The following is a 27,372-nucleotide window of genomic DNA, read 5'->3' as shown; positions in this document are numbered from 1 at the left end:
ACTAACTCTAGTGCTGAGGTGAGAAATTATTGAAAGTGGTGGATGCAGGTAGAAAGCGGGGTAAATCCTTTGGGCCTAAGCCGCTTCTCTCCTTTTCCAACCACGTGAGGCCGCAGGGCGGGAGATGCCCAAGGAGCCTCGCTTGTCACATGCTACCTTCTGACTTAGCCATTTGGTTCCCGTTTGCAGAGCCTCCTCTGCCTTTTCACAGGCCGCTTCACACCCACGACGGCTCCTCTCTCCTCTCTGCCATACACACAGCAGCTGGAACGGTCAACAAGTGTTTACAATTGTTTGTAATGTGTTTACACCGCACTTTTGAATTAGGTTTGTTCCACAGGATTATTTCCTTCTTGGGGGCACATTCAGGAGAGCAATTTGTTTCATAGTTAAGGTCCTACAACGCGAAGAGCAGCATGCTCATTTAGGAGCCAGGTTGCTGAGCGGTAGTGGAAAGAAAAGTCCTCTTTGGTGTCTTGAATATAAAGGGTTTGGCTATTTCTCTGAAGGAAAGTTTCTTCCAGAACAGAGAGCCTGGTCTGAGAGCCTTCTCACAGAGCCGACTGGGAGAAACTGGTCTGAGGAAAATCAGGCCTGCTGGAGTCTTTTCACGCTTGACCTTGGTAACTGGGCAGCCAGCTTGGCAACTGGGGAGTCGGCTTTGACCAGCTGCCATATATTCAGGCATACCCCATTTTATTGCGCTTCCCAGATATTTCATTTTTTTAAAGTTGTGGCAGGTTTGTGGCAACCCTGCGTTGTCAGATAATGGTTAGCATTTTTTAGCCATAAAGTATTTTTTATTTAAGGTAGGTATATAATTTTTTTAGACATAATACTATTGCACACTTAATAGATGACAGTATAGTGTGAACATAACTTCTATATGCACTGGAAAACCAAAAAAAAATTTGTGTGACTTGCTTTATTGCAATACTCTCTTATTTCTGTGGTCTGGAACCAAACCCGCAGCATCTCTGAGGTCTGCCTGTAGTTGTGAACAGCAGTGCGTGTGTGGGGGGTCAGAGAGACCTGGGGTTGAATCCCATCTCTGCCACTTTCCAGCTGTGTGATCTCAGAGCACCTTCAAATGATGATGAGACCTCTGTCTAGCTCAAAGGTCGTTGCAAATGTTAAACAAATAGTGAAAACACTTTGTGATTCACAAAATGCTGCACAATTGATAATAACAACACTATATGCTTATATAGCACTACCTAGGCGCCAGGCACTATCCTAGGTGCTGTAACTCTCTGAGCTCATTTAATTCATAACCATGCAATGAGGCAGTCAGTAGAATTATCCCCATTTTATAGGTGAGGACACTGAGGCACGGAGAGATTTAGAAACTTGCCTTGTGTAACACAAGGTAACACAGTTAATAAGGCTCCAGAGTCTGTGCTTATAAGTGTAAGTTGCGGTTTTTTTGGAGGGGATTTTGGCACCTTTTAAACCACAAAAGCATTGGTTGTCATTCACTCAAATTTTTGCATTCCTGTTTCCATGAGGCAATGTGGTCAGGGGTAAGACCTTTGGATTCGAATTGCCCTGTGTTACGTATCAGCTTTGTGATCTCCTGGCTGGCAACTGACTTAAGCTTTGGGGGCCTTAGTCAGCCTGGGGAACCCAGACCAGGTGGCCTAAATGGCAGAAATGTATTTCACACTGTTCTGGAGGATGCCAGCATGGTCAGGTTCTGGTGAGGACTCTCTTCCTGGCTTGCAGACCGCTGCCTTCTTGCTGTGTTCACATATGGATTTCCCTCAGTGTGTGCCTGGAGAAAGCAATCTCTCTCTTCCTCTTCCTAAGGCACTAATTCCATCAGGAGGGGAACCCCATCCTGATAACCTTACCTAATAAGCTTAAATATCTCCCAAAGGCCCCATTTCCAAATGGCATCATATTAGGGGTGAGAGCTTCAACATAAAAATTTAGGGAGGGACACAATTCCATCCATTCATCGTCCATAAAATGGGGGGAAAAACCCTCTATCTCATGGGCTGATGTCCTCATCTGAATCAGGGAAAGGACCTGCCACCTTTGACCACTCCCTGCTTATAAACCTTTTTGGGGGGTTTCTTATGACCTTCACGGGAAAGGCTGAAGCTGGAACCCAGCTTTCCTCTCAGACCTCAACTCTTAATTCCCATAGGCTCAGCCATGACAAACTTCTTGCTAATTCCTACACAGTCTATACAGCCAGGAGTCGGACCTGAGGCTAGTTTAATGCTCCTTTTCTTCACCACTGCTGCCCCCCATCATCAGAGGAAGTTGGGCCTGTAGCTTTGGGAAGAGTCTGGGGGAGGGTCTGGGCTTCTCTGAGATCTCTTCCCTAAAGCGGTCTTTTGTGAGGTTCCGGGGATCCTGTGGGTAATACTTGTCACTCTCTGCCCGCTATGCTTCATGTATCAAGCCCATATGAACCCCCAGGAGCCCTTCCTCACACTTTGCTTCACATGTTTACCTCCAGTCCAAAGTTAAAGGAAAGAAAGTCATTTCTATATTGTGGTCAGTCTGCCTGGGTTGATTAGTGTGAAATTAAATTTGTGGCAAGGATCCATGGGCTGGGGGAAGCTGAAGTCATCTCGACACGCTGGCTGCATGTGGTGCTCGTGGGTGTTTGCCCTGGGTTCCTCTCCAGTTGCCTTTGTGCTGATGGAGAGATTCAGCTGGTTACGTGAACCCAGATTAAGGCCCCTGTATCCTCCTGTCAGCTCATCCTGTTTGGGGTGCTTTTTCTGCTGCCTGTGGCTACTCAAGGGCTTATCAGTTACCCCAACTGCCATTTACATAGGAAGAAGCTGTGGGAGGGAAGGGGAGAGATGGCCAGGTCCTACAGCCCAGGGATTCCAGCTCTGTCATTATATAAGCTGTGTGACCTTGGGCAAGTCCACCTGATCCAGGAGCCCAGCTTCTTTTCACTGCATCATGAGGCCCTGCCCAGAAATGCACTCATTCTCCATAAGGGGGCCCTAGAACTACTAAGCCAATAGTTTTTAGACAACACTATGACAGCATGAATCATGGAATCTTCAAGCTGAGGGGTCCCTGAAGGAAAGGAATTCGCATTCATCAGGTCCTGCTATGTGCCAAGTACCATCTTTCCAACTTATTATTTTTTTTAACTGAATTGCATAGTAAGAAATACATTGTGAGTGGCGACCCAGTACAGCTGCTGTGTGTAAAGTATAGCTAAAATAAAAATTCACAAAATAACACTGACTTCACTATGTTTGATGTACTCTATTCTATTCTGCTCCCCTCCCATCCATTTATTACCATCATTTTAAATGATGGTGCTGAAACACAGCACTGATTTCAGGATCAGTTACGGTCCACAGTTGGGAAAAGGAAGCCCTGTATCTTTCACGTGCACGCTTGCCTTTTGTGCTCCTTACAACTTTAGGAGGAAGGCATGTATTCATTCCCATGTTGCAGATGAAGGAACTGAGGCTCAGTGAAATTCCGTCATTCTCACCACATCACCCAATTCCTGAGTGGCTGAGCTGGGATTCTGAGTGTGACTCCAAGCCCACGCTGTTCCCAGTTATCTTGCTGCCTGCCTGAGAGTCCAATGATCCCATTTGGCTCAGGGGGAAACTGATGTCTAGAGAGCAGAAGTAACTTGCTCAAGGTCACACTGGGTCTGGTGACAGAGCTTAACACTGAAACAAGATTCATCCCTGGGTTCCACACACCCCAGCACTGGAACTAGGCTCCTGTGGGCAGGAAGCTCCTTCCTCCCCATCGGTTACTCTCTTTCTTCCCTGAAGTCATCCTGGATTATATGAAGTTGAAACCGGCCAAGAGCCACTCTCTCTGGACAAAGCTGAGCTTACAATAGGAAATAATGCCTTGCAAATGTCTTTTGGTAGGAAGTTTGTCATTGTACACATCATCGCTTCCACTGGAACTGAAAGCCATGTTGGCTCAAATTAAAAGCAAAACTCTAGATCACTGTACCTCTCAGCACACACAGCGGGTCCTAACCTAGTTTCACAAATGCAATCTATCTTAATTTAGCTTAGCTTTCCGGGTCTGTTTTTCCCTCCTCCCAGTTCAGAAGGAGGGTGTGCTTGTATTAGCACGTACTGCCCACCAGGGAGTGCTGCAGTGCGCACCAGTGGGGAGTGTATTTGGGATGTATTTAAAGTCTTCTTACGAGGAACTCACAAGAACAACAATATTAGTGGCTGTCAGATATCAGCTCCCAGATCACAGCAATTCCAGCAGAGGTGGTGCTATGGAGAGGAGGCCCCAGGTCAGACTTCACCAAGGCAGTCTGAGGCAGCTGAGCAGACGGAAGGGTTGGAATTACGGACACAGAGAAGCCAAGATAATAACAAAAGAGATGGGACCGAGAGTCTCCTGGGGGCAGCATGACAAGGCTGGGAGCGGGAGTCGGGCAACAAGGTCGGAGATCCAGGTGATCAGCAGCTGTTTGGAGGGAGTATATGGTGTGAGGAACGGACAAGGGGTGGGTTCGTGACCAAGGCCATGAGCTTTGAGAGAGAAAGTGGGGAGTGGCATGGGACAGGCCAATGCTAAAGGACTCTGCAGCTGGGCTGAAGGAGCTGTGAGGCCACGAGAAGGATCAGGTGTGAGCCCCCTCCCCATTTTGGTCACAGAACCTAAGAATACTGTCGTCTTCCTCACTGCTCACGAGGCCCTGGGGTGGAGCAGGGAAGGGCAGCTGGTTCCCCTCCCCAGGTACAGATCCCATCCTCCCCATCTCCATGCACTGGTCCTGGCCTGAGCGCCCACCCCCTTTCCTGAATTACTGCGGTAGCCTCCTACTCAGACACAGCCCGCTGGAGTTCAACACTGCTGCTTCCAGAATGACCCTGTCCAAGTATCAGTCAGACCCTGTCAGTCCCCAGCCCAGAGCCTCCTGTGATTCTCCCTGCAATGGCCTGCACGTGGGCCCTACCCCACATGCCCTCTCTGATCTCCTCCCCACTGCAGCCACACTGGCCTCCCTGATGTTTTGGAACTATCCAGACACCCTGCTGCCCCAAGGCCCTTGAACCCGCCCTTCCCTCTGCCGGGATGGCTTTTCCTCCGGACTTCCTCACCACCGGCTCCCTCGCGTACCTCACTTCTCAGTGAAGCCTCCTCTGGCTGCACCCCCGGTCCCACCCTGGCATTCCCTATCCCCTCTCCTGTAACACTTAACATCTTGAAACATCCTATATAATGTAGTTTTTAAACTTGTTGATCAGTCTCCCCACTGATGAGTGGGCAGTTTTGTCTGTCTGGATCAGGCTGGAACCCCAATACCTAAAACAGTAGGTGCTCAACAAACAGCTGTTAAATGACAGAGGATCTGCCTAACTCTCCAACTTTCCCTCCCAGCACACTCTGCTCCCATATCCCCACTCACACCCGAGGTTCCAGCCTCATGGGACACACCTGACATTTGTCCTCCTCCATGCCTTCATCTACAGAGAATGCCCTTTCTTCCCCCTCCTTACCTGGTAGAATCCCTCCCATCCCTCAAAGCCCAGGGACCAGCACTTCTTCCATAAAACCTTCTCAGAAACCTACTGGTTGGACTTTTTCTCTTAAACCTCTACAATGTCTACTTTAAATGTCTTTTCTCCAGCATGTCACAATTAGAGAGTGACCTGGTATAATCTCTAGGGTCCTGAGTAGCTCTAACAGGTTATGGATTCAATTTCTTTTCCGGCAGTTTCTAACAGTGACAAAGAAGTTTACCTTCTGGATACAGCAAGGATCATCTCTCAGGTTGTGTATATTTTACTGGCATTGAGCTAATGAAAACATGTTTCTATGAAACAGAACAAACTGCAGAGTGCAGTGGTCCAGGCAGATAACAGGCAGTGGAGTGAGGCAGATCTGGATTCAAACCCTGGCTCTGCCATTTACCAGCTGTGCCACCGTTAGCAAGTCACCTAACCTCTCTAAATCGTAGTTTTCTTGACTAAGAAAACTAGGAAATGGGGCCAGGTTAAGAATCAATGTGTTTGTTATCGCTAAGGTTCCTTCTAGCTCCCAGATTCTCAGATGCTCTGACTGCACTAGGCCCTCCTCAATCCTTTTTGGAACTTGGGGGCTTACAGTCCTCATTATGTGGATAACTCTGTCCACTAAGAGACTCTAATTCCCTGAAAACATCAGGAACTTCTGCAGGATGGGAGGGAGTGTGAGCCTGCTTATGGGGCAGAAGCGTAGTCAAATACAGGGGTATAATCCCTACCCCAGCTGAACGAACCCAGCTTCCTGTCCTAGAGAAGTGGGCCTTGGGTCTAACGGCTGAGTAGCTACAGTACTCTGGCCGCTTAGGGAATTAATGAGAGCTTTTCTTACAGATTTTTAAAACGAAATCTACTGAGCATGGGGCCAAGGAGGGGAGAGGATAAATGGAGTTAAATCGGTAATGAGCTTCTTTCTCACTGTGCTTGAAGATGCTCACCTAATCTACAGACTCTCAATAAACAATTTGGCTGCCTAATTAGGTTAACCAGTAATTTCCCTTTTGATACCCAGGCTGCTTGATAATTTGGGTGTAACTGTGATTGTTTCATTGTTTCTTTTCTAAGTGAATTTCTCAATCTGCCTCTGGGATTAGTGATTGGAGTAAACTCTCACTATTCCCCAGACCCACCACACCTCTTTATGCCTCCAAACCTTGGCTCCAGCAACCTGCCTCTAGGCTGGGAATGCCTCTCTCAGATCCCTCAGGGCGCAGTGCAATCCTGCTCTGCTGGCCTTCAAACTCTGGTGCACAGTGTGAGTGGAAGGAAGGAATAAGCCTTTGTACCCTCAGGGCAAAACGAACGGGCTCCTTCTATTGTCATCCCACAGCTCTTTAAATGATATTAATAGCTAAAACCCTCTTAACCATTTTTAAGTGCAGGATTCAATGGCATTAAGTACATTCACATTATTGTGCAATTATCACTGCTATCCATCTCCAGAACTTTTCCATCAGCCCAAACTGATACTTGGTACCCATTAAACACAAACTCCCCATTTCCCTTCTCCCAGCCCTGGGTAACCACGTGCACCCTGTTTTAGAAATGAGGAAATTGTGGCATAGAGAGGTGAGGTGACTTGCTCAAGGTTTCAGAACTGGGACATGGTCCAGGATCTGAGACCCAAGTCTCCTCACTAGATCTGGAACCAGTTCTTTCCAGCCTGCCACACTGCCTGCTAAACCTCCACCACAGATAGGGCTGCAAGGTCGTCATAGCTCCACCTCCCCTGCTATTCATCTAGATTCTTGATTCTAGAACGATGCCTGGTCCACGGAAGGAGCTCAGCATAGCTACAGAACAAATCACAGAACGAATCTACAAAACAGACACTGTGTCCACCTGACCCCGTGGTTGGAAATGGAGTTCACATTGCAACCTCTGCTTTCTAAAAAACACTTATAGGAAGCCAAGTGTGCGCCTGGCATGATGCCAGCCCCTCCTTGCCGTGGCTCCACTCAGCAGGAGAGGCCTGAGGGCCGGCTCCGCCTGACGCCCCTGAGGGGGAAGATTTGTGTTTACATTACCCAGTCAATTCTGTATTTATTTTGGATATTAAGCAGTGACATAAAAGCTGCTGACATTAACCTTCGGGGGCAGAAATTGGCTTTAATGGACCCCATAAAAAGTTATTATTGATGGCAGCTGCATGCAGCTTCACCATGACCTCAGCAAAAGCCTCCACCACTATCAATACTGTTGACAATTACTATTGACTAATGCAAGGCCGGATGTGGAGGCAGAGTCGATGTTCCTGAGGTTGGAAGTTGCTGGGGGTCATGCTCTGGTGTCCTCAACTGCTGATTCCAAAAGAGGTAGGCAGAGGGCTCAAACTATAGCATCAGAGAGACCTGAGCTCAAATCCCAGCTTTGCCGACCTGCTGAATGACTGGCTGTACAATCTCTGGCAAGTCAGTTGACCTTTTGGGAGCCTCAGTTTTCCCATCTGGGAAATGGGAGTGCCACGGTGCTGTCATGAGGGTTGAAGGCAATGGCCCTTGTGCAGCAGCCTGACACGATAGGTCCTCAGCATGGCCTCCCCCTGCTCCTGAAAGTGGCCGTAACACGATGTGTTGGCTGATATGTCCAGTGGAGTTAAGCCCTGTTCTGATGGTAAGATCAGAGTCCTCATCACAGATAAAAGAGAGAAATGGGCTCAGGGGGATGAATGTGAGAGAAAGAGACGAGGGCAGGGGAGAAAGATGTGAGAGCAGAAGGGGCAGGAAGGACAGGGGGGAAGCCGGGAAAGAACGGAGACTTCTGCATAGAGCCTGGCTCCAGCTCAGCTAGGTACACGGCCGCCGCACACCCTTCACCTCTGAGGCCCCAGTCCTCAGCTGTAAGTTCTGGTTGACAACAAAGCTGTCAACCTCCTTCAGTGGATAAAGGGGAGCCATCCCTATGGCTCCTTCACTGCCAGGATGAGTTACTGTCATTATTTAGACTCCAGTATAGCAAAGCCACTAATATAATTTTCCAGCCTGAAGCAAGTGGACAGGTGCAGGATGTCTGAGTTTGGAAGTCCAGGCCTGGAAGGGATGAGGCGGCCAGGGAGGAGCTCTTTGTTAGATCCTTCGCCTGCCCATCTGCCATGAGCACAGTGAGACTTAGAGTGCTATGGCCCAATGCCGAAATGCATGACCAGAAGGAGAGGGTGGTATGGCCAGGGAAGCAGGCAACCATCTCCCTGTCCCTGTTATCAGAGCCTCAAGCTCTTCAGGCTCGCTGACTATGTCGTTATCACCCAACAGAGGCTTAATTCAGCTCTCAGGGACTATACAATAAAGTGGGTGGTGCGTGCCTCACTCTATCATGATTTTATGGAAAAATTTGTCACCACGGCTTCTACAAACGAACAAACAAGCCAAGTACTTTGCTGCAGAGGAAATTCACTATGATTAGGGACACAAGGGTAAAGGTTTTAGAATCACACAGGCCTGAGTTCAAATCTCATCTTGCCAGCTATGTGACCTACACAGGTTTCTTAACCTCTCTGGGCTACAGATTCCTTATCCTGTACAGTGAGGGTAATACAACCTATCTCAAGGTGTTGTAGAGGGAGTAAATGAGATCATACAGCTAAGCACTTAGCACTGGGCATGGGGGTCTAATAATCAGTAGCAGGTATTAACTAGTATTGTTGTTATTACTATCATGTTCCTCTTGTGCACGTTCACCTTAATGTAAGGACTTCAAATCACAGAATCCTAGATCTAGAAGGGCCTACAGGTGATTCAGCTCGCTTATTCTCCAGAAGTGTTCACTGGAACACTGGTCCCGTAGCATGCTCTGAGAATAAAGGGTTTTTTATTCTCAGATCAATTTGGGGGATGCTGCATATAACCCTCCTTGCTAATATCTCTGTTATCACGCATATTAACGTATTAAAGGCTCTGAGAAGTCCTGCACTAAGGAAACTGGTTTAAATTCCTTTAACTCAGTGTTTCCTACATTATTTGACCACAGAGCACTCCCCTCCACCCCTCTTCAATCTAAGAACTATTAACATTCTCAGAATACAAGGAATGCTGATTTCATTAAAACTACTTACTTTACAGACGAGGAAACTGAGGTCTAGAGAAAGGATCTAACGTATCCAATGCTACACCCCAGGTCAGTGACGGCACTGAGGCTTCCTGCCTCCCAGTTAGACACCATTTTCTCTGCACAGGCCTCACACATCAAATTCAGTGTGTAGTGCAGAAGAGAGAAGGGGGCTGCTGGCTGGGCTTGGGCCTAGGTGGGAAGGTGGATGAGGGAGTGTGGCTGGCTCCTCACTGCACAGGGGGGAACCCCTTCAGCTGCTGAAGTCATTGACCCCCTCCCAGGGCTGGTGGAGTGTCAGGGGAGGGTGACACTGCCAAGCTGGTATTTGGGACCTGCTGCTCCTTCACCCTTCAGACAGGTGCGTCCCTAGGAAAAACTCTGAGTTCTCTAGCAGCACTGGTGGAACAAACAGTTGCGATTCTGCTGCACCTGACTTTTTTAGGAGATGGATTTCTCCACCTGACACTGACCTTACCTAGTCTCCTGCCTGATTCCAAATCTGGGATTGTGTCGTGCATAACCCACTGGAGCATCCTTTCCAGCGACTGACCCACCTAAGCCTTCACCTCTGACCTGGTGTCTCCACACACGCACCCCAGCCACCCCCAAACCACTTCTCCAATTCCCCCCACATCCTGGGGAGGAATCAAAGGATCCTGCATTTAGAGCTGGAAACCAGTAGGGGGCACTGGTACCTGGCTTGGTTCTTCCAGTTCTCGTTCAGATTGCCATCCCCACGCCCCCTTCCCACCTCTGGTGTGGCAGCGCCAGCAGACCCCCTCACTGGACCTCTGGGAAGCAAAGCCCTCCCCCCGGGCAGAGGGGCTGTCCTGGTCTCTGCCACCCTCCCTAAGTCTTTGCTGCCAGACTCCAGCAGGATCCTCCTTCCTCCATGTGGACCTCATCCACAAGCTGCCCAGAGACTGTGGCACAAGGTGCCACAGAAAGGGAAATTCCCTCCGCGGGTGGCCCACTGCAGGGCTGCATCTATCTCAGGGCCCCTCAGAGATCTGCCAGCAAGGTCCGAGAATGAAGAGGAATATCCTGGAGCGCGGCTCCCTTTCCTTCCCCACAAAAAAGGAGATGTGTGAATAACTTGTCCTCTTTTTCTCCCACAGCATCTCTCCGGCCTTGGAAGAGAGCTACAGAGATGAGAGTGGAATAGAGTCCAGAGACAGCACTTCCTCCAGTCTGCAGATGAGACCATGGGAAAGCTGGGGTAAAAACATGAGTTTTAAGTTACTCCAGCGTGACAGTTTTCGTGTGAAAGCTATCCTCTGATCAGCGTAAGACCCTGGGGTGGGGCAGCACACGTGGCGGGCGCCCGGGGTGGTTGGGCACCTGGAGGCTGGAGGCTGCGCGAGCAGAGTTCTGCAGGACCAGGCACGGCGACCGCCGGAGAGGATGGGCTGCAGGGGATGGGCTTCCACTCTCCCCCGGCCCGTCTGCTCCCACCCGCACAGGCACCTTGTAAGCAGGAACCCTGACCCTTCGGCACCCCTCTCATCTGGAATGAAAGTGCGGCAACCCGTCTCCGGCCTGTCACCCACGGGAGGGGGTTTCACGCGACCCTGCGAGAGCCTCTGCCTTTTGACGACGGAGAGCAAAGCAATTTTCCACCAACTTCATCGGAGCCCCAAGGGATAGAGCAGAGAAGATCAATACTGTGGTAAAAACCCCGGCCCCATAACCCAGGCGCCCGGCACAGGCCAAGCGGGCCACTCACCGCTCTCCGCGTTCTCGTGCTCCGTGTCGGTGAGCGTGAGGTTGGAGTTGGCCCGGCTGGACAGGCAGGAGCTGCGCCCCGACCGTGTACTGCGGCCCCACAGCTGCACGGGGTGCTCGGGGGACAGCACAGGGTCGGCCTCCAGGTCGGCCTCGGAGCTGGCCCCCATGGAGTAGCCACAGTGGGGGAGGCCGATGTCCGTCCGGTACAGGGTCCCGTGCGGGGGCGTCACCTCCCCCAGGCCCAGCTCACGCAGGGTGAAGTTGGTGCCTAGGAGGGAAGGCAGGGGAGTGGGGTCAGGGCGTGAGGGGGGGGGGATCTCCCCACCAGAAGCCCGGCCCCTACCCTAGGACTCACTCTCGTCCTTTGAGCTCACTGTGATGATCGATGCCTGGGTCTTTCCTCTGCACCCTCTCCACCAGCCCGAACCCTCCACCCCTTCATGGAGGGCCCAATACAAATGGCCCCTCGTCTGAGAAGCCTCCCCTCATCCTACACCCTGTGTGGGAGTCCCTGCTTCTTCCTCCGAGCTGCCTCTGAGAGTCCTCGGCCCTGGTCATCCTGCAGAGCAGAAGTGCGTTAAGAGCCTGGGTCCTCTGCTCGAGATGGCTCCACGGGGGCAGGGACTGTGTCCCGTTCATTCCTAGATCCCTGGGCCTAGAAGGCAACCCGGTACACAGTAGGGGCTCAGTACATGTCTGCTAAATTGGACGGAGAGCTTCAGCTCTCCTCTTCCAGCCCAGGGAGGGCCTGCCAGCAAGGAGGGTCCTGAGCAGGGCAGAAGCCTGGTCCATGAAATGTCAGTGGTTCCCTGGGACCAGATGTTCCTTTCCAGCCAGGTCAGGAAAGCCTGGAGCAGGAAAGTGAAGAAGATGGTGACTGGCTGAGAAAAGTGGGCCTTGCACAAGGAGGTCGGCTCTGCCTTCTGTTTCCTCACGCCAGGTGGGCTGTGACAGGAACCAGCAGCCTCTGGGTTAACCCAGGGAGCCAAGCACACAGCCGAGGCTGGGCCGCTGACGGGTCTCTTGAGGACCCGGGAAGGCCTGGCTGTGCCCACGAAAGAGGCCAGGAAGACATGGGTGAGGGGAGTTCACTCAGGGATCAGCGTTTGAGGGACAAAGGGGATACTGACTTCCATGGGAAACAGCCTCCACATTACTCAGTGTTTACTCAGGGACAGCTACTTCCATATTTTTAACACTCCCATGAGTGTTTTGGGGGATGAGGAAGACTGGTAGATGAAGGCACTAAGGATCATATTCCAGTTACACCACCGATCTAGGAAATGGACTTACAACCAGGCAGGACCATATTTAACCCAATCCAAGCTGCCCTCGGGTACTGACGTACAGCAACGAGTAGGGCCTGGTGTGACCTCAAAGAGCTCCCAGTCAAGTGAGGGACACACAGCCCAGGCCATGATGAAGGGCTAAAGCCCAAAGCGGGGGGATCCGCGGAGAGTGTCCTGGGGTCACAGAGGCAGAGGGCGGGATATAAGGGTGGGAGCTCAGAGGAGAGGTTTGGGGATGAAAGTAAACCGGAAGAGTAGAGTAAGAAGAGAGAAGAGGCAGATGACCATGCTTTGAAGGATCCCACAACCAGGGTCAGGACTGGAGAGGACAAGCCTGCAAAGGAAGGAAGAAGGAACTGCCAGTGAGGCAGGAGGGGAGCCCCCAGAGATGGCCTCCTCTCCCAATCGTGTGCATCGCTCTTAACCAGGAACCCCTGTGCCTCCCAGGGTCCTAGTCAGCTCTGTGTCCAGCCTGGCACAGAGTAAGTGCTCAGCGAAAGGTAGTTAAATAATCAGACAGACACACTCTGGTAGCACTCTGGAGGATGGATAATGGGAGAGGGAAGGTGGGAGGAGAGAACTCTGCTACCCTCACAGGATTTTTGAGGCTCCAGGGAGGTAATGGGAGAGAGAGAACTTTGCAGTTCTCTGCAGTGCCCATGCCTGCCTATGAGCTGAGAATGCTTCTCATTTGTTATTTGTGAAGATAAGAGGGGCTCCCTCTGGAGCCTCACGTGCTAGGATGGCATCCAGGCCAACCTGGGCCTGGCAGGGTTCACCGAGCCGGAGGAAAGCTTTGACACCATTTGTCCCTTCCCCTCACTGAGACCTAGAGATGGCAATCAGTAGCAGGCAGCATTTCTGAAGCACCTGCTCTGTGCAAGTGTCAATCCTCCCCACCACCTTACAATTAGGAGGCATGGCTGTGACCCCATTGCCCAGGTGAAGACACTGAGGGCAGTAAAAATGGCAGAGCCAGAATTCAAATCATGTCTGTCTGATGTCAGAGTTTGAGCTGTTGACCACAAATGGGAAAGAGCTGAAGACCCCTCGTCTTTAAAGCAGGAGAGGCAGCCTTGTTAACAGGTCAGCTTTCCTGTGGATCCTGGCCTGTGGGAGAGGCATGGCATCATCACACTTACCTCGCAACGCGTCATAGTCCTCAGGACAATTCAGTGCAGTAGCGAGTACCCATGGCTATCTAACAGGGGAGGCTTAGAGGCGAGCCGGTGGTGGTCAGAACTCAGCTCCTAACCACATCATTACGCCCACGAGGGGGGTGAGCATGAAAACGAACGAACTAAGAACGAACTACAGGGCAGGCTCTGACCAAATCTAGGTGCCTAACTAGCGGAGTGTGGGTGCGGACGGGAATCCTCCACCCCGCTAGGCTCCAGTCTCTGCTCAAGCTCGCCCACGCCCGGGGGGAAGCGGGGGGAGGGAAGTAAACCAGTGCGCAGGCGCGCCTCAAGCCCCGCCTCGGCCGCCCTCACCTGTACGGCAGAACTCCTCGGCCTCTTGCGGCACCATGTCCTTGACGCGGCTGCCGTAGGCGAGGCGGGCGTCCTGGTCGTAGGCCTTGAGGGTCTCGCTGGAGCTGTAGGATTTCTGCGGGGCCTTGCCCTCCTCGCTGTCGGCGGACGAGCTGGTGTAGCGGCGCTCGGCGTCGCGGCGCCTGGTCAGCGAGCGGTACGGCTTCCTCTCCTTCACGTCCATGGCCTCCGGCCGGCGCTCCTCCACATCCACGAACAGGGTCCTCGCCGCACTCAGGGCCGAGTGGTCTGGAGCCCGAGAAACCAAAGAAAGGGCGTCAGTTCAGGCCCCAGGGGGCAAAGGCAATCCCCGGGTCCCTCCTGGACTTCGATTCACCCGGCAGCGCTGCGGACGAGGGGCCTCAGGCTCTTCGAGGTGAGGGCGTGCTCCATGGCCCACGCAGCCGTAAATAGCACAGGGGGACTTGCACCCAAGGCTTTTAATAATGAATCCTTTCTCTTCCTGCTACACGACCGACCTATCTCCCCTGTGGAGATGCCCTCAGCCTCTCCTTCAGTTATGCCTATCAAGGAAGCTGACAACAAAGGCCAGAGGGCACTAGGTTTCCCGATTCGGCTAGATGCGAATCACGTGTATGTTCCCATCAGGCCTCCGGCTGGGACAGGGCCTCACACAGAACAGGGGCTCTTTAAGAATCTGTGAAACGAACGACTATATTCAGGCACTGGGATAAGCGCTTTGCATATATTATCTCATTTAATTGTCACACGTCCTGAGATATTATTACCGTCTCCAACCTTTTCTGGAAATGAGCCAAGGTATAAACAACCAATCCACAGTTATCACCACCAGATAATTAAATAATCACCTGCTTATTGTCTGTTTTCTTGCACTCATATGTAAGCACCATGAGAGCAAGGGCCTTACCTGTTCTGCTAACTCCTGATCTATTGCACCTAAAGTGAAGCCTGGTGACTCCAATGCGTATTTAATTAAACAGCCAACCAGTCTCCATCTGACAGATGAGAAAACTGAGGTTCCAAACCTCCCTTAAGGTGACTCAGGTGGTAAGTATCAAAATCAGGATCTGAAACCAGGTCTTGTTTGGCTCTAAAGTCCGAGCTTTTCCTATTTTATTATGCTCCCTGAGTCCCCTCCCTCCCACCACACAGAAGTGTCCTTCCAGCTAGGCTGGGCCTGGACTACCATGCTGATCAGAGAACTCCCTCACCTCCAGACTCATCCATCTCATTGGATGCACCATCGGCACCTGGGGAAGCCGCAGCACCTGCCGCATATGTTGGGTTTGCCAGGCTGTGTAGCTGGTAGGAAGCTCCTAATCTCCCTTTCTCCTCTTTTCCCCCATCTTGACCCTTTTGCCCTAGAACGACGCATTTTTTAAAGCTGTACACCGTCTTTCTCTTTCCAGATGTCTTCCTTTGGCTCTGGGGTAGCAACCGTAGCCCCCTGCAAGAGCCAGGAGGTCAGCACAGGAGGAAAGCAGGATATCCTGCACAAAGGATGATGAGCTGTCTTTCTTGAAATATACAACCTTCTCAGTTCTTTATTGTTCCACTTTCCAGAGCAACATGGGTATACAAAACCTTCTACTGTGTCACTGTCCTATTAGAGAAACAACAGAGCAAGAGCTGTCATCAAGGAGTCTCAGTGCCCAGGGTGGGGCCTGTCCAACGGGGCAGTGGGTGTTCAGTGCCTACCAATGCTGTGACATAGGAGTGTAGGGGGTCTTGTGAATTTTTAAGACAAGCTGGAAAGTTGGACTTGGATGTAAAATGTATGATCTTTAAATGTAATCCATTATTATATGTAGGCCAAGTTAAACACACTGATGGGTCAGTTTTGTTCTGAGGGCTAGTGATTTCCAAGTTCTGCCTTTGATCGTGGACATCGAAGTTATCGGTATCCCTTTGGCCTGAGGATGCTCTCTTCCCTCCCAAGAGGGAAGAACCACCTCTTAGGTGGTTCTGAGGAGGAAATGAGTTAATACATGTCCGTGGTACATATGATCCCTGATACACAATGGGTGCTCAATACATGTTTGCCATTATTATCATCAGAAAAAACCCACCTTTTATTTTTGAAAGGCATACTTTGGAAGACTCCAGCTAGATGTCAGTTATAACTGGAGAAGGAACGTTCCCTCAAACATATGTTAATAAGTCTGAGACACACTTTAGGCTGTTAAATTGGTGGATGACTATGTCTCTTACCAGTGTGTACCTGTTGACTGAAGACATTGGCTTCAAGGCAGAGGCTCAGTAATTGCAAATTAAGAACACAGTCTCCAAACTCATGGCTTCCCTATTACAAAGCAGAGGCAAGGAGAACATTTGCCTTGCTCTCATTTCCTTTTCAGTCTTAATATAGTAATTCAGTAAATATTTACTTTTTTTCAACAGATGGGAGATCAGTTATGGTTCACACTCAAATTGGCATTTTTTTTTTAAAGTTTTTTTTGATGTGGACCATTTTTAAAGTCTTTATTGAATTTGTTGCAATATTGCTTCTATTTTATGTTTTGGCCACGAGGCATGTGGGATCTTAGCTCCCCGACCAGGGATCGAACTGGCACCTCCTGCATTGGAAGGTGAAGTCTTAACCACTGGACTGCCGGGGAAGTCCCTCAAATTGGCATTTAATTGAGAAAAAAGGAAGAGGTTGGGATGAAAGAAGTGAAAGTGGAGAAAAGCTCCTCTTGGAGCGAGGGTCTGCAGCATAGCGATGCCGAGACCCCGGAGGGGTGGGAGCAGTGCCGGGAAGGGTGCCAGAAGCGCCCGCACACGTCTGTGCCTACACAAGTCAGTCCCTCTACCCTGCTGACCTCCGGGTCCCCACCTGTGACCCTTCCTGATCCTCCCCCTGCTTCCTCTCACTGCCCACAGAACACCACACCACCCCAACTCGACTCTCACAGACGCACACCCCTACTGCCTGCACCCCTACTTACCTTCGCCAGGTAAGCCCCGAGCATACAAATATGCCTTTGCAGAGGAATTCCTTTCCACAACCCGTTACAGGCCAGTCTTGCGCTGGGACTGGGGCCCAGAGATGAGCAGGACACAAGCCTTGCGGGGGTAGCTACCGTCTCTCTGGGGTGTCAGCCACAGGGGCCATCAGTGATGAGTGCTTTGATAAAGCATGAACCGTAGTTATATAACTTTCTCCTTATGCTGACATCGGGTCATTTCCAGTCTATCTACGGGGAAGGAGAGTGGGCTTTGGCCAAGAGAAGGGAAGGATCATGTCTGCATCGGGTGCTGTGGCTGGTGCTTCCCACACAGACCCACGAGAGCTCTTAGTTACTTTTTTTTTTTTTGGCCACGCCTCACAGCATGTGGGATCTTAGTTCTCTGACCAGGGATTGAACCCTCGCCCCTCGCAACGAGGGGCGAGAAGTAATTAACTTCTCGTTTTAGAGAGCTGACTCAATGAGCCAGTTGGTTGATAAGTTCACACAGCCAGTGAGCCAGTGATTCTAAAGTCCACTTTTTTTTTTTCTCTTACATGGAGCTGGAAGCTTTGAACAGGTCTGTTAATGTGGGGAAGCCTGGAGACACATGGTGGTGATAGGAAGAGAGGCAGTGACAGTACAATGACTGTTTTTTGTTTTTTTTTTTAAATATATTTATTTATTTATTTTTGGCTGCATTGGGTCTTTGTTGCACTGCACGGGCTTCTCATTGCAGTGGCTTCTCTTGTTGAGGAGCACGGGCTCTAGGCACGTGGGCTTCAGTAGTTGTGGCATGTGGGCTTCAGTAATTGTGGCTCACAGGCTCTAGAGCGCAGGCTCAGTAGTTGTGGTGCACGGGCTTAGCTGCTCAGCGGCATGTGGGATCTTCCCGGACCAGGGATTGAACCCGTGCCCCTGCATTGGCAGGCGGATTCTTAACCACTGCGCCACAAGGGAAGTCCCCAAATGACTGTTAATCTAATACCTACTCATGCTGGGAATTTTGTACATGTTGTTTTTAATCCCTACAACAACTATGCAGGTTAGATATTATCCTCTTATTTTATATTTTCTCTTATTTACTCTTATTTTACAAATGAGATAGCAAGCTCAAAGAGATTAAGTGATTTGCTCTAAATCATATGGCTTCCAAATATCAGGGTCTAGATTTGAATCAGAAGAAAATGTTTAAACCTGAAGAAAGGTATTATACACACCTAGTACCAGAGGTTAATTCATTCGGTAAATAATTGCTAAGGAATCTTCTCTCCTAACTGTGGTGGAAGTTGCATGAAGGCAAGACACGAGGTTCCCTTGTGCTCTCCCCCTCTAACCCCCTTCCCCGCCTCCCCCCAACACTGACTTCCTACCCTGCTTTCCAAGCCTTGTGTGAGGCTTCGGTGGACAAGAAAAATGAGCTTCTTACTCCTTGGAGCTTCTAGACAGTGGGCAAGTCAGACAGGGAGAGAGGCAGGGGAAGGACACCAGAGTGGCCCGTAACTTAGGTCAGGTGGGCCAAAGGTGGAGAGATGATTAAGGGACCACTGCTCAGAGAAAGTGACATCTAAACCATGACCAAAGAAAGTCAAGGAAAAGTGAGACAGGCCAGATGGTTTTGAGGTAAGGAGAGAAAAGAAGTCTAGACCTGTGACTTCCCCGTTTTCTCTCACCTACAGTAAACATTTATTTCACACACATAAATCTACAAAGTTCTAACTAAAACAAAAATTTCAAAAACCATGCCTAACCTTTCCTCAAGGGTGGAATCTGATATTTTCTATCTTATTCTATTTGACTAAAAGAGAATTATGGTTGGATTGCCAACCTACAGCTTGAAAAAGACCATTCTAGGTCACAACCTGTGTGAAAGTGGGAGGGGTGAGGGAGTTTGGGAACAGACAGAATCCAAACTTCAGTGAGGAAAAGAGGTCTAAGATCAAGCTTGAGAGGTGAGGAGTGAGCAGCCTTGTAGAAAAAATAAAAAGGCACTTCCATGAATGATGATAACACAAGTGGACAGTAAAATGTAAAAGTGCAGGTGGCAGAAAGCCTGGATCTGGTGATCCCAGGGGAACATGTCCTCTAGCTGGTTTTGTGGTGCCGGGAGCTGGCCTGGAAGAAAGACAAGGAGGATGTGGGACTCAGGGAGAGAAGAGGAGATGGGGAAACAAAGCTTTTGGCGTTTGGGAGAAACTCAAAAAGCCAACTTGGGCTCTTTACATGGGCTCCAGCAATATTTATGAGAGGCAGGGGCCTGGAGCATTCACAGGGAGACGTCATCAGACCTACAGACCTGCCGAGGACCCTTTGCCCCTGCCAAAGCCTCAGGGAAACGGGGGCTGTTACAACCCTGGATTTCCTCGCAACCTCGGAAATGACCAGAGACAAGCCAGGAAATTGACTGAATTCCTACTGGACTAAAGTTTTATAAGTTTTCCTGAACATAAGCACATGGTGATATTTTCAGTTCTTAGTGTGTCAAAAAGGGCTCATAAATATTTGAGCTAAAATGTGTTCTGCAAAATATAAGTCCTAGGCAGTATCTCTGTGTGTATGTGTGCATAAAGTCATCATAAATTTTTACTTTCCTTAGTCCTTCAAAGTTTGCTTTTACAAGTCCTTTGTTCACAACTCCAGTGTGATATGAAGGGGAATGCCAGGGAGAGAGGCACCTAGTCTGTGCCAGGTACTGTGCTGGGCTATGAACAAACCAAAGAGGTAGGTACCATATCCCCACCTTACAGATTTGGAAACTGAGCCTCGGAGAAACAAAGGGATGCTCAGGTTCACACAAAATGCCAAGACTGGAATCTGATTGCTCTCTTTTCCCTGTGGTAGCCCCCAGAGCACATTTCCCTGATCTGTCACATTAGGGAATCCTTTGCCTTTTAAAATGGTAAAAGAGTGATTATAATGAGGGTGGCTAAAGGCAAGGTCTTTACATGCATTCCCTTGTTTAACCCTGACCAGGCCCTTGAACCATTCTCCTTTGATAGATGAAGAAACTGGGATTTTGAGTGGTTAAATGCCTTTCCCAGAGGATCAGAGCAAGGAAGGGGCAAGTGAGGATTCAAACCTGGGTCTGTGCGACCCTTAGGCTCAAGCTTTTAATCAGAACCTGTGCTGCTTCTCATACAGGTCACCCCTTATTCTAGTTTGCTTAACTGTTCTGTTTGTTCTTTCACTTAGTGTGTTAAGCAGTTATTAATTCTGATGAACCTTCAGAAGAATTCTTCAGTTAGCACCTGACCTGGGCTTTTACAGCTTCATCTCCAAGTGTCCCCACCCAGAAAGCCAGCACTGTGGGCCAGGGGAAGGGCTTTCTTGGGAACATAGTGGAGTGTGGCCCTGTGCCCAGCCTGGCTGTGGGGACATCCCTAATCAGTGGCTGGCAGGCAGGTGACAGATGGTACCGCTGCCCACAGAAGCCATGTCGCCCTTCTGTTGGAAGGCTTGTCACAGGTCAGGCATCAAAGGGCCGCTGGTTGCTGTACGGGCACCGCTCCTCCGATCCCGGCTGGGGGAGCTCCCACCAGGGCGGCCCCGACCCCTCCCAGGGCTGAGCGCGCGCAGGACAGGGGACACATTGGGCCCTCGGCCAACAGGAGCTATCACGGGGGCTCCGGGCTATCCGGATTCCTCCATCTATAGTTTCTCCTCTCAAAGCTATCTATGAGCCAAATGATTCCCCTTTACAAATGGTGGCATCTCAGAGTCAGAACATGTGGCATTTATTGTCTGAAGATTGAAAGCACCATCAAAGGTCAGCAGGTTCATGTCCCATCCCCACCAGGTGGTCACACCCCCTCCAAAGCTGGGGACCTCATTCCCTCCAGGGACAGCTCTAGCTGTGAGATTGTGCTTCCTGACATGGAGCTGGACCTGCCTCCTTTTAGCTTCCTTCCACAAGCCTCAGCTCTGCTCCTTGGGGTCTCAGGAAATAAGTCTAACAGTTTGCCCTGGCAAGAGCCTTACAGACTGAAGAGGCACCAATCTGTGCATCCTTGAGTTTTCTCATCAGACTGAACATTTCACCTTCCCAGTAACCTTTCCCCAGGTTCATCTATCTCACTCCCTCTTTGCCACCTAACAGGGCTTTATAAGATCCAGGGGGAGGTCTCTCACCTTCTGAGATGGGTCACACTCTGTGTAGTGTTTCTCTCCCAGCGCCGCTCTCTCGCCTTTTGAGACAGACAGCATTCTGTCTGTGGAATGTGGTGTACCTCTCTAAATAAACCCCCTTCTTACCTGTCACTCTACCTCTCACTGAATTCTTTCTGTTTTGAGCCATAAAGAACCTGAGCTTCGGTAAGTCCTGACATCAGGAAGTAAGGCCCTCACCCAGGTGGAGGACGGAATGATATCAACCTTCCTGACCTCAATCAACTACAGCTTGGACTCTGTTGACCTCTGCCCCAATTCTATGCTAAACTCTCCTCTGCTCGAGCCCCCTCATGAATATGCATGCACCCTTAGTTTAAAACTTCCGCAACTTTGCAGTTTGGGGAGACACTGCTTTGGGAAGAGACCCCCGTGTTCTCCTTACTTGCTGCAAGTAATTAATCCTTCTCCCCACCCCCACCCCCAAAATCCAGGGTAAGACTTGGGAACAAGTAGTTTGACCAGAAGCAGTCAGAGGGACAGACACATCTACAGGTGATCCCAGCACAGTGAACACAAAAGAGCAGCTGACACAGACACTTGGGGGTCAGAGAGGGACACCAGTTTGGGTGTCCTGGAGGAGGTGACACCTGATCTGAGGAGGGAAGTCTGAGCAGGAGTTAAACAGGGGACAAGGAGAGGGGAGTGCACACATGCCTCTCTTGTGGGGTGTAGTCTGCATGTGCCTCACCCCTCTCTCTCTTGCACCGGACACCATATTCCCACGGGGCACACCCACCAGGGGGCCTCAGGATGTGCTGTCTGCTGGGACTCAGTTTTTCCATGAACAACACCTGGAGAAACAGTCTCTTCTGCAGTGCAGCCCCTACTGATAGGGCCCTCTTTCCTTCTCCCTAGAAAACCCAGTCAAGGGTCAAGCCTGAAACCCAGATTATCTGAGTGTTAGCTCTCTGTAAAAAGTGCACAGGGGCCCTACACCGATTTCTGATTTTCTGTCGGTTTGTTCTGGGACCACATGATGAGATAATCAGGGGCAAGAAGAGATAGTCGAGCTGATTAATCGCACATCCCCTGTGGTGTCCGAGGCTTATCCTGTAATTACATTACCTGGGGTTCCTGTGTTAGGCCTCCACTGTAAGGTGGGGAGTGCTGAACAGGGAGAGCTGGAGGGGAAAACCAGCCCCCCCAGGGAAGCAGGCACTAGTTTAAGGCTCTTGGAAATGGTGAGGCTCTTGGTTTTAACACTAACTCCCTCGATCCCACAGTTCAATCCTAACTCCCAGGGGCGTGAAGGTGGCAGCCGCTGTGCCCTCCGAGAGCTGCCCAGGGCCCTGCGTTCATGGAGAGGAGAAGCTGGGGATCGGAGGCTGTGACCTGCTGACGGCCACAGCCAACAAGTGAAGAGGCAGGAGCCCTCAGCTTCACACACACACACACTCAGCCACACAGTGGAACTCCAAGAGCTCTGTCAAGGCCCAGGAGTTCTGTAAAAGTGCAAAGATTGCAAAGCCCCCTGGGGAGGTGCCAGGAGCGGTGCTTGCATCAGACAAAGCTTGTTAGCGAAGGTGTCCCAGAAAGGGATGTCTGGAAAGCAAGGGAGACAGAAGTGGCTTTGGCAGAATTTCGCTTACATCTCCGTGTACTCAAGTCTCAAAGAGGCGGAGGAAAAGGTTCATAAACGGTGGGAAAACCCCAACTACCTGAAGCTGTGGCCATCTCCAATAATTAAAGGCAGACTTAATAGATATCAGGGCCCTCTTTCCAGCAGCTGGGTGGTCAGGCAATTTTTATTTCAATAATTAGCTGCTGTAAGTCACAGAACTGGAGACAGATAAAGGGAGGGCCAGTCTCTCATGGAGCTAATTGTGCCCAGAGTTCTACATGCCTAATCAAGCTTGCAAGGCTCCCATCCCTTTCATCCAAGGCCTCAAAGGACTTCGCCTGTGGTAATTAAGTCTCCTAAGTGCCGTAAAGCAAGGGATTCTCCTTGGCAGTCTGAATGAAGAAGAGGAGGCCGGGGTGGGGATGGGGCGGGTGGCCATGCCTCTGGGCATGGAAGGGCAAGGAAGAGGCCCCGACCCTGACACTGGGCCCTTTAAGCCTCTGGCCTGGTGCATTCTGCCCCAAGACAGGACAACTGCAGACCTTGTGGTGTCGCTGTCCACCTCCTGTGGAGCCTGGCTCAACCTGCCCCATCGTGGAAACAGTCCAGATGGCCAACCAAAGCCTTTCTAAATGTCGCAAGCTGGATGGCCTCTGGGGGATGTATTTGTTAGATGCGTCCAATCAGGTGGGGGTAATTCAGATTCCACTATCCTAGATTCTTACAGGTAGAGGAATCATAAAGGATGTAGTGGCCCAGCCCCATGTGATGCGTGCATTCCTCTGCGTCCCCATGGACACCAGCCAGCCTTTGCGTGATCTCCGATGATACCACTTACTCCTAACATGTTTCACCCCCTAAGTTTGGCCTTAGTTCATTCTGATAGTGAGCTGAAATGTGCTTCCTTCAAGAGCCTTCCCGCTGACCCTAACTCTGCCTTCAAACCTCACAGACAAGCCCAATCCCTCCCCTCCAGGTCACGATTTCTCTCCCCGAAGCTTCAGAGAACAGTGGAGCACGGTGGTGAAAACCACAAGCTACATCAAAAGCACAATCCCCACACCAACAAAAAGGGATAAAATTGGACCTCACCAAAATCCAAACTCATGCTCTGTGAAAGACTGTTAAAAGGATGAAAAGACAAGCTACAAAGTGGGAGAAAATATTTGCAAACCACATATCCAACAAAAGCCTAGCATCTAGAGCACATAAAGAACTCTCAAAACCCAACAGTAAAAAAACCAAACTAAAACAAAACCCAAACAACCCAATTAGAAAATGGCCAAAAGATATGAACAGATATTTCACTGCAGAGGATATACAGATGGCAAATAAGCACATGAAAAGATGTTCAACATCACTGGCCAGCAGGGAAATGCAAATGAAAACCACAATGTCAGCACACACCCATCAGACGAGCTAAAATGTAAAATAGTGGCAACTCTGAATGCTGGCAGGGATGCAGAGACCCTGGATCACCCATACATTTCTGATAGGAATATAAAATATTACTGCCCTTCTGGAAAACAGTTTGGCAGTTTTTTATGAAACTAAACGTGCAATTACACGTGCGATTGCACTCTTGGGCATTTATCCCTCAGAAATGAAAACTTAGGTTCACACAAGAACCTATACAGAGATGTTCATAGAAGCCTTACTCATAACAGCTAAAAACTGGAAACAGTCAAGATGTCTTTCAACAGCTGAATGGCTATGTAAACGGAATGCCACGGAAGACTACTTGGTGAGAAAAAGGAATGAGTTAATGATACAGATGAATCTCTAGAGAATTATGCTGAGTGAAAACAGCCAATCACAAAATGTTACATACAATATGATTCCATTTATATAACATTTTTGAAATGACAACATTTTAGCAATGGAGAACAGATTAGTAGTTGCCAGGGGTTAGGGACGGGGTAGGGGTGGGAGGTAGGTGGGTGTGGCTATAAAAGGGCAGTGAGAGGGGTGCTTGTGGTGATGAAAATATTCCCTATCTTGACTGGACGCAGATGATAAAATAGGGTAGAAGTAAACACATGCATACATACAAATAAGTACAAGTAAAATTGGGGAACTCTGAATAAAATGAATGGATTGTACCAATGTCCATATCCTGGTTGTGATATCTATTCTCTTACAATAGTTTTGGAACATGTTGCTGCTGGGGGAAACTGGGAATAGGGTACCCAGGATATATCTGTACTATTTTTTACAACTGTGCATGAACTACAATTATCTCTTTTTAAAATTTTTATTGGAGCATAGTTGATTTACAATGTTGTGTCAGTTTCAGGCGTACAGCAAAGTGAATCAGTTATACATATGCATATATCCACTCTCTTTTAGATTCTTTTCCCATATAGGTCATTACAAAGTACTGAGTAGAGTTCCCTGTGCTATACAGTAAGTCCTTATTAGTTATCTATTTTATATATAGTAGTGTGTATATGTCAATCCCAATCTCCCAATTTCTCCCTCCCCCCACCTTTCCCCCTGGTAACCATATGTTTGTTTTCTACATCCATGACTCTACTTCTGTTTTGTAAATAAGTTCATTTGTACCTTTATTTTTTTTTTTTATTCCACATATAAGCAATATCATCCACTCCTGGGCATATACCCAGAGAAAACCATAATTCAAAAAGATGCATGCACCCCAAGGTTCATTGCAGCACTATTTACAATAGCCAGGACATGAAAGCAACCTAAATGTTCATCTACAGAGGAATGATAAAGAAGATGTAATGTATATATACAATGGAATACTATTCAGCCATAAAAAAGAATGAAATTTTGCTATTTGCAACAACCTGGATGGACTTGTAGCCATTCAGACAAAGAAAGACAAATATTGTATATCACTCTATATGTGGAATCTAAAAACATACAACAAACTAGTGAATATAAAAAAAGAAGCAGATTCATAGATACAGAGAACAAACTAGTAGTTACCGGTGAAGAGAGGGAAGGGAGGAGGGGCAAGTTAAGGATAGGAGAGCAAGAGGTACAAACTATTATGTATAAAATAAGCTACAAGGATATATAGTACAACACAGGGATATAGTCAATATTTTATAGTAACTATAAATGGAGCATAACCTTTAAAAATTGTGAATCACTATACTGTACCGTGATTTATATAATATTGTACATCAATATAACTCAATAAAAATAAATAAATTTTTTTAAAAAAAGGTCAGCCCAGAAGAGAAAAAAAGTAGGTTTTTTGAGTCAGGCAAACCTAGGTTTGAACCTTGAACCTACTATGTACAGTAGGTTCATAGTACATAAATACTGTGTATTTCCTGTACAACTTTGGACAAAGAAACTGTCTGAGCTTCAGTTTCCTCATCTATAAAATGGGAATAGTATCTACTATCTTACAGGGCTTTCCTGAGGCTTAAATGAGGCAATCCATGGCAATACTTAACTCTATGCGTGGTGCATAAGTAAGGACTCAATAAACAACAGGATAATTATCTCTGTGCCTTCTCCTGATTCAATTCCCAACTAAATTCAACTTCAACTTCCTAAATTCAACCCTGGAAGTTAGGTATGGGGGTAGATTGCTCTAGTAATGATGCCTCCCTGTATTACACCCTTGGTAGTCTCCCTGCTGACTCCAGGGTTGACCATGTGACTGCACTGACCAAGGGGATATTAGCAATCAGGAATCAGAGGCATGAGAAACCCTTGAGTGTTCGGGCTTGCCTGTTTTGCTACTTTTGGAAAACATCCATCACGTAGCAAGACCCACGTTGTCCAGCTTATTGCTAGAGACCCAAGGCTGAGCCAACCAGCCCCATAGACTGCAGCCACAGGAGTGAGCCCAGAGGACAGTGGCTGGACCACCCAGCTCCGCCCAGCCCAAATTTCGGACCCCGAGAAACAGGAACCAATAAGTGGTCATTTTAATCCCAAACTCCTAATTAGTTTGGAATTAAAATATATACATTACTATACAAAATAGATAACCAACAAGGACCTACTGTCTGTATAGCACAGGGAACTATACTCAAAATCTTGTAATAACCTATAATGGAAGAGAATGTGAAAAAAGAACACATATATTTATATACATATGTATGACAGAGTGACTTTGCTGTATACCTGAAACTTATACATCATAAATCAACTATATGTCAATAAAAATTGGAAAAAATGGTCATTTTAAGCCACTATATTTTACAGAGATCTGTTACATAGAAAGGCTAACTGATATAGGTATTATAATTTCCGTATTACAGATGAGGAAACTGAGGCTCAGATCATTAAAGTACCTTAAAAAATAAGAGGAAATGTTATGAGGATGACAAGAGTAACACCTAATGTTTAAACAGTACTTCAGAGCTTATACATTTTTCCACATTTTTATGCCATTTAATCCACCATCCTGTACTTCTCTTTTTTGGAATTTTTCAAAATTACATTTATGTTTAAGTAGTTGCTTAATTATATGCTCTAAGCAGGTGGGGATCATGTCTATATCTTGTTCAGCACCGAATCTCAACTTTGAACCTTGAAAATAGTAGGCACTTAATAATGACTGGCTGGATAAATGAACAAATACCTCTGAGAAGGTATGTCATGATCCTATATGAGACAGAAAACTGATGT

General features: G+C 48.6%; 1 protein-coding gene across 9 annotated transcripts in view; it reads right to left on the bottom strand.

Annotated features, from left to right (window-relative positions):
• TENM4 (teneurin transmembrane protein 4) overlaps nt 1-27,372 on the bottom strand; it is a 748,739-nt gene that overhangs the window by 375,799 nt on the left and 345,568 nt on the right. For 7 of the 9 annotated variants that reach the window (XM_067038410.1, XM_067038412.1, XM_067038413.1 and 4 more), the window contains exons 5-6: nt 14,056-14,343; nt 11,272-11,541 (exon numbers count right to left, since the gene is read on the bottom strand). In XM_067038410.1, coding sequence (XP_066894511.1) covers nt 11,272-11,541; nt 14,056-14,278 — 493 coding nt within the window. In that variant the 5' untranslated portion in view covers nt 14,279-14,343. Of the gene's footprint in view, nt 1-11,271; nt 11,542-13,704; nt 13,715-14,055; nt 14,344-27,372 lie in introns of those variants that run through there. The other 2 variants (XM_067038418.1, XM_067038416.1) reach the window with 2 other exon arrangements.

Source organism: Kogia breviceps, chromosome 7 (genome assembly GCF_026419965.1).
Source record: "Kogia breviceps isolate mKogBre1 chromosome 7, mKogBre1 haplotype 1, whole genome shotgun sequence".
NCBI lineage: Eukaryota > Metazoa > Chordata > Mammalia > Artiodactyla > Physeteridae > Kogia > Kogia breviceps.
The sequence above is the reverse complement of the archived record's forward strand: the minus strand, read 5'-3'. Positions and strand labels throughout refer to the sequence as shown.